This window comes from Cicer arietinum, chromosome 2, assembly GCF_000331145.2.
Source record: "Cicer arietinum cultivar CDC Frontier isolate Library 1 chromosome 2, Cicar.CDCFrontier_v2.0, whole genome shotgun sequence".
NCBI classification, from domain to species: Eukaryota; Viridiplantae; Streptophyta; class Magnoliopsida; order Fabales; family Fabaceae; genus Cicer; species Cicer arietinum.
Genome location: NC_021161.2, coordinates 47,906,649 through 47,914,098, shown reverse-complemented (window position 1 = coordinate 47,914,098; position 7,450 = coordinate 47,906,649). Strand labels below are relative to the sequence as shown.

Sequence of the window (7,450 nt, the reverse complement as noted above, 5' to 3'; positions counted from 1 at the left end):
ACGGTAACCTAATGTCGATCGTGTGCGACATACGACATACGACTTTTAGTGACCAAGTGCAACCTGTGATAGCTTGTTTGAGTCATTGAGTTTGTGTTTGTATTATTGTAAATTTCATGGATTATTGCTATTCTTCATGTTGGTTCCTTGTAATTCTATTTTTATTCTAATTGAAATTAATTTTATTATGTTTGTATTTCAGACATGAGTGACCCTAAATTTGAAGTAGAACTTTATGATAGAGGCCAATTTGTGAATGAGAGGTTTGGTAATGACTATTTAGGAGGTAGAACAATGGAAGATTTTGAATATGACTTAGATTACTAGTCACTGCAATAAATTACTAGTCACAACAATTATGTTAATGATATTAGTAATTGTTATGTGGTCTAGATTAATGAACAAGATAATGGACACACCTATTTGAATTCTAAATAATTTAACAATGTGAGACCTTGGAGGAAGATGAGATTAAAAGAAGGAAAATATTTAGTTACAATGATTTGAAAAAAATGACTTGTACGTAAATTAAAAAATTAATATATTACAATATTATTAAAATTAATTCATATATATATATATATAGAATATAGACAAATTAAAAAATATATTAATTAAAATATTTATAGTACTGATATATATACGCTATTGTGATATAGACAAATAATGAGAAAAATAATAGATAGTAATTGACTTTGGACGGTTTATTTTAGCATAACTTCGGTTTCAGCAATTTTTAATATAGTTTGCCCCCTTAGCTATAGAAAATTATACTACTATATGTTTAAAGAGATGCAAGTACCATTCATTCAGTGTTTTATAAATCAATCAAACATCAACAATTCAAAAAAATATATATCCATATCTTGCTCTTCAAGAAGTACTAAAAGTTAAACCGGATGCTTGTGGCTGCGCATTGTCTCCTACAACACTACATCATCGAAGCTTAAGTATTTTTTATAGATATTTTATTAGGTAGTTATACTAGTTATTTTTTATTAATTAGTTATTTATTTAATTAATGTGATTAATTATCTCAATCATCGATATTATTTAATTTATTTTTTAGATCAATGACACATACTCTTTAATTTGAGTCTTGAATTTTTACATTCACTAAAAACTTGTTTAATCCATTTTATACTTCTAAAATAGGTATATAATCTATCATAATCTATAACACTAATAATATAGTTAAATCGAAATAATTGATTATATTTTACTATTATTTATATTATTTTGCCATGTATTAGTAGTGTAGTAGATTATGATAGCTTATATACGTGTTTTAAAAGGTTAAACAAGTTTTTGTCAATTAATGTAATAATTTGTATTTTTAGTTTTTTAAAAAATTCTATTTTTTAATCTATATAAAATTATTCTTCAAATAATTTTGTTCTCTATTATAAATTATCAATAAAAAAATAAATTCAATTTAATTTCTATGTCTATATTTTTTGCATGTTACTTTTATTTTGAATTTATAACATTTAAAAATTTATATTTAATTTATCTCAAATTAAAAAGCTCTAAATTCTTTATGAATAAACTTTTTATAATGTGCAACACATATTTACAAAAAATTATTTGAAATTTTAAAATCAAATGATAATTAAACATATTTAATTTTAATAATACTAAAATTAATTACAGGATAATTTTGTAGCGATACAAAGATGTACAAAGTTGGTCTAAAAATATTTATAAAGTTAAAGAAAAAAAATTAGCCCAAAAATCTAAAGTTAAAAAAATTAATTAATATTTTATAATAATTATCTGAATTTTTAAAAAAATTGATAACTCGATCTTTTTGAAGAAAAATATTAACTCAATTAAACTGGAACAAATTAACTCGTTCTTGAATGGTTTGATTTGATTCAGATTTGGAGATAATAGTTTGTAAAAATGAACCAAGCCAGACTTTCTATTTTTTTATTTTTCGAGATTTTGTTCAATCAAGAATATGTAAACTATTTACACCCCTTCATTGTATTACTAATACAGTTTTCTTTTTCCTTGAAACATCACATCAAAATCCAACATCTATCAGTGGTGGATCCATAATTTTCTTATAACGGGGCAAAAAATAGTTATCTATTTTCAAAAGAAGAAAAACATTAAAGTCTATGATTGATTTTGAGGAAAACACTGAAGATCTCTTTGGTATATGATAAATAATTAAAAAGTAATTAATTTTTATTAAAATAAACTTAAAATGTTTATTAAATATAGCATCTTGATATATTATTTAAGTTCATTTTAGACCTCATGATAAATAACTATTTTGATTGTTTTTCAAATTTGGGAGGATAAAATTAATATTTTTATTTTTTACTAAAATACCAATTTGAATCCTTATACAAAATATCATAGTAAGTTTTAACAATTGAATGAGTAAACGTAGAACTAAAAAGAAGAAAACAGGTAAAAATGGAAGTGAGATAGAACAATACAAAAAAAAAATATATAATAATAATAATAATAATAATAATAATAATAATAATAATAATAATAATAATAATAATAATAATAATATTAATAATAATAATAATAATAGCATTAAATTTTGTTTAGCATAAAAACAAGTAATTATACATAAAAGCTAAGGAAAAAAAAAGAATTGATGAATCATTTAAAAGCTGCTAGAAGTTTGGGTATTAAAAAATTAGAGGCAATGCGATTAGTCTTCTCAGTAGGATGAAAGGCATCCCAAAACACATATTTGTTTGCATCTTTGCATGTATATGGATTCTTCTCACTGCATAAGTAACTCATCTCAAATGTTCCAGTTGAACAACATGCTTTCTCTACCACCTCAAATCCTACAAAATATTAAAATTAAATCATCTTTAATAATCTAATTGTGAGAATTTATATTCTATTTATAATCACACATATGAGCTTAGCAATCAACAATAGTAAACACATTCACATTTTTTATGAAGAGAAATAAAAGCATACCTAATAAAACTTCACTAGGTAGTACTATATTATTTATTATAAGGTAGTACATTTATAAAATATGGTCACACCTCTATAATTTCAACTAGCAGCTCTGAAACACAATATATACAAGAGAGGACTTTTGTCAAAGTAAAGCTACCACAAATATTTACTTTTATTCACAAACTATATCCGGTATATTATTTCAAAAACTTGAAACTTCTTACTAGTTTGTATCAACTAATAAAGTCATCAAAAATATTATATTTCTATTGGCAAATTTTGCTTTTTTATACTAACTTAGCACTATTTTACTTGTTAAAAAAAATTTAGAACTATTTTATAAAGTAATTTATGTTTTATTTTGTAATACATATTAAAAGGGTAAAATAATATATTTTCACAAAAAAAGGAAAAATAATATTTATTATTTATTTTAATTTGATAAAATTTAATTGTATGCACTCTCAGTGTAACAAGTTTGACATTGTCATTTCATTACAATCATTCATTAAAATAACTTTAGAAATAATTATGATAAAAGTCAAACATCTATAATGATCTAACGAATATGATTAACAAATAATATAATTTTTTTTTATATTTATAGTGTATATAAATTAAATTCATTTAATAACAATTATATTCAATTTAAAAATATTAGTTATATATTATTTATCAAATATTTTAAGAAAAGCTAATAATACACACTTATTATTATTGATTAAAATTCATATAGAAGTACCAAATATATGTGAATCCCACATAATTTAGTGGATCCTATTAAAAATTCAACGAATACAGAATAGAATAGTGTATTGAGAATTATGTGTAAGATAGTGTCTTGTTAACATTTTAAATGTTTTAAAAAATGTGATAACTCTATGAGCTGAGAACATTGGAAGAGGACCTAATCAATTGTATTGAAAAATGAAATCCCTAAAACCTAAGGCATGGGAGTAGTTCGCATGGGCCACCGGCTTAAGTCTAGGCCAGCCCTACCTCACTAACAGGATAATAATTTGAAAACCACATGTGAACTGAACAAACTATAAGCTTTTTCTACTGTTCCTAATTGATGCTTGAATTTAATTTATATATATATATATATATATATATATATATTTAATTTTTATGATATTTATTTTTAAAGTCGTGTCTATAAATATATAATCACAATATAAATATTTTTATATTATAATGTACAATAATTAAATTTTTCATACTTACAAAATTAATTTATAAGATGATTATACATCTTTTTATAAATATATTTGAAGTCTTATCTATAGTGACTTGAGTTTTTTTTTACCGAACTTCTCATTTTTTTATTCATTTTATTTAGTTTTTATTTATATTTAAGATGACATGGAGGTATGTTTTTGTTGCTTCCATTTATGGTATAGCCAATGAAAGAAAAGTGCAACATATAAAATAAAACATACAAATATATATTATATAAGTAAGAACAAATAAATAAAACATACCATAAAAGGAAGGTCTTGTAATAACATCATGGATAATGTCATATGCATTTGCTGACAAGGCTTTCAATTGTGGGAGCTCCCTATTTAACTTTGATATCATTTTCTCCAACTTTGCATTAAATTGCAAAGCCACTTTGTTGTAATTTTCATTGCAACCAAAGTCACCAAAAAAATTTGTAGCCCTCTCTAATGGAAGACACCCTATAGGAACAAGACCAGTTATGGATAATTTCCTAGCACCAAGTGTATACAATTTTCTAATGAAATTCTCAGCAATACCAACTAGAAAATTTTGATATTGTGATATGGTGAAATGGAATTGTCGTTTTGGTAAAACATAATAATTTTCAAGGAAATCATTTGTTCCTAAGCTTATTAGATATAATGCTTCGGTTATGATTTCATTTGCCTTCTCTTCACCAACATGGTATCTCAATTTATGTTGATACTCCTTGTAGAATTCTATTTCCTTCCATAGTGGTATCACATTCTGTGAAATATTAAATACACAAACGATGTTAATTAATTAGTTTTTTAGGACCGATCCAAAAGTAACACTATCATCATTTTGCTTCTCGATAGAGAAATAAATTCTACTTAATAAAAAGTTTCCATGTGATCATGTACTTATAAGTTGATGACATTATATATTCTCTTATTTTAAAATTAAAATCAATAAAATAATGTATCAATAAAGATTAAATAGATTAATTATTTTTAAATTGAATTGATTAACTTTATTATCAAACCGAAAAAAAAAATCAATTATAATAATTTAAAAACAGTACTTTTGCATTCTAAAACATCTAAAACTCTAAAAAGAATAGAATTTAAAGAAAATTTTAGTACATAGTTTACTAAAATATTATCATAAACTTTAAAAAGCCTCATAATAAAATCTATCTTAGAGTTCAATATGTATTGGACTTTTTTTTTCAGCAAAGGTTAATTTAATTAGTTTATTTAAGAAATCAAAATAGGTCGTCAATTTAGAAAACAAACAAATATCAATATCACCTATCGTACGTATTTAACTCAAATCAATGAGAGTTCAAATTTTTAAAAATTTATATTATATTTATAAACATTAAAAAAGAAAATTTACTAATTTTATGTGGTGGCAATGGAAAGGAAATTATCATATCACATACTAGTAAACTTCGATGGTTAGTAATCAACACTTTTTTTTATAATAATTTTTCACTCTTAATCATATAATACTAACTATTTTTCTTAGAGTTGTCTTTCTCAACACTAGATGGTAAAATTGTACAATAATGAATAACCTATTTTGTAATTTCCTTCATAAGCAAACATAGCTTGTACAGTTGTACTTGTTTTTTTATACTCATCAATGAGTGAATTATTATCACATATATATTAATTAGAAAGATATTAAAAAAATATTTGGTAGAGAGACAGGTAGAGAAACATTAATTATAGGAGATAGCTAGAGTGATGGGTTAAAGAGTGAAACCCTAAATTAATATGGAAGCTAGACTTAGCTACTTCGAATTAAATCATTAATAATTGCACGTTTGTTTTATTGATTTTCAAAGCCTTTTTTTGTTTGTGATAAAGTACTCAAATGAATTTCAAAAGCCTACATACTAATAATTGGTTTTTTTTTTTAATTTTAAAATATTTTTTATTATTGACAAATATTAATAATACGTGTCAAAGACTCTGATAACTAAAAAACCAAAATCTTCTTCTATAAAAAAAACTAAAAATCTTGTAAAATAAAAGAAACAAAAAATATAGTTTTCCTTGAAAAGATTAATATTTAAAGAAACCAATCAGTACTTATCAAGGAGAAAACACAACCAAAACAAAACACAAAAAGAGATCCAAACAAAAAAATTATACTATTATTTTTTTTTATAAGCAAAATATTTATCAAAGGAAATAAAAGTGAAAAAATTACCCTTATAAACTATTTTTTACCAAAAAAATTAAATACTTTATTTTAAAATTATAAATAAAATTTTACCAAAAAATCTTACTAGTACAGCAGAAGTTGCATTATCATATCCAGTTCCAGCAGAAGCAAAACAAACGCCAGTCTTAAAATCTTCAATTGTATAAGCACGATCCAAATAAGCTGGTATAGCGTCCTTAACGCCGAAAGCCTTGGCAATGAAATCAGGCGGAACACGACCGTTGCAGAAGCGTCCGGTCGGGCGGCCGCCTTCGAAGTCACGGCCGTAGGGTTTGAAATTGCTTTTGAGAACCGTTGCAATTTTATTGTTGTTTCCAGAATCAACCGAAGAGTCACCAAAAACAATTACTGCTGGTACATTCCCAGCTTTGCAACTCATCATCATAATTTGTGTTATCATTAGTATTATGAAAATGATTATGCTTATGCTTATGCACCCCATAATAATGATTATGTAATTTTGTTTGGTTAATTAAGATATATTCTTGCTAACTTTATGTATATATACTATAGTTGCTCAAGGTAAGATAAACGTACGTAATTAATGCGCAAAGAAAGTTTGGTTGGGGTTTTTTAATGATCTCTTTGTACATGTCTTTTTCAAGATGTGTATAGTGGCATAATTATGGGTCTAAATAAATTAAATAAGAGAAGTTACATGACATAATTAAAAATAGAGTGTGTATTGTATTATAAATTATTTTATAAATATTTTTTTATTTAATTTTTCTATTTATGCATTATTATAATATCTATAAAAATTGAATAGATTAAAAATTTTAGTACATAGATGATATGTTATTTAATTATTAATAATTTAACTGTGATAATACTAAAACATGTTAATTTTTTTATGTATTTTAGAATTTTCTACTAAAACATGCTACATATATTAAATATTTTAAGTGTAATGAAATTAAAATTGAGTTGGTGGTTGGCATCGTTGTTTTTCAAAAAAAAAATGTGGTTTGAATTTTGTATTTTGTACTTTGGGATTTTAGTTTATATATTGCTAAAACAATACAAATGAATTGCAAAAATGTCATGTTAAAGTGTCTGATATAATTCTCTTCCAAAA

The 7,450-nt window shown here is 23.8% G+C and overlaps 1 protein-coding gene across 1 annotated transcript; it reads right to left on the bottom strand.

Moving 5' to 3' along the window:
- Positions 1-2,533: 2,533 nt before the first annotated feature.
- LOC101507666 (GDSL esterase/lipase At4g26790-like) lies at positions 2,534-6,859 on the bottom strand. Its single transcript, XM_004491025.4, has 3 exons — positions 6,437-6,859; positions 4,431-4,920; positions 2,534-2,822 (listed from the first exon to the last, which is right to left on the bottom strand). The coding sequence occupies exons 1-3, from the start codon at positions 6,812-6,814 to the stop codon at positions 2,629-2,631; spliced, it is 1,062 nt and encodes a 353-aa protein (XP_004491082.1). The 5' UTR covers positions 6,815-6,859; the 3' UTR covers positions 2,534-2,628.
- Positions 6,860-7,450: the final 591 nt, after the last annotated feature.

Bases quoted from the DNA above. Each gene is read 5' to 3' on its own strand.
- LOC101507666 (XM_004491025.4), bottom strand. From the start codon at position 6,814: ATGGGGTGCATAAGCATAAGCATAATCATTTTCATAATACTAATGATA. The intron at 4,921-6,436 runs GTAAGATTTTTT...AATATTTCACAG, and splicing joins ATGCAACTTCTGCTGTACTA to AATGTGATACCACTATGGAA. The intron at 2,823-4,430 runs GTATGTTTTATT...AATATTTTGTAG, and splicing joins TACAAGACCTTCCTTTTATG to GATTTGAGGTGGTAGAGAAA.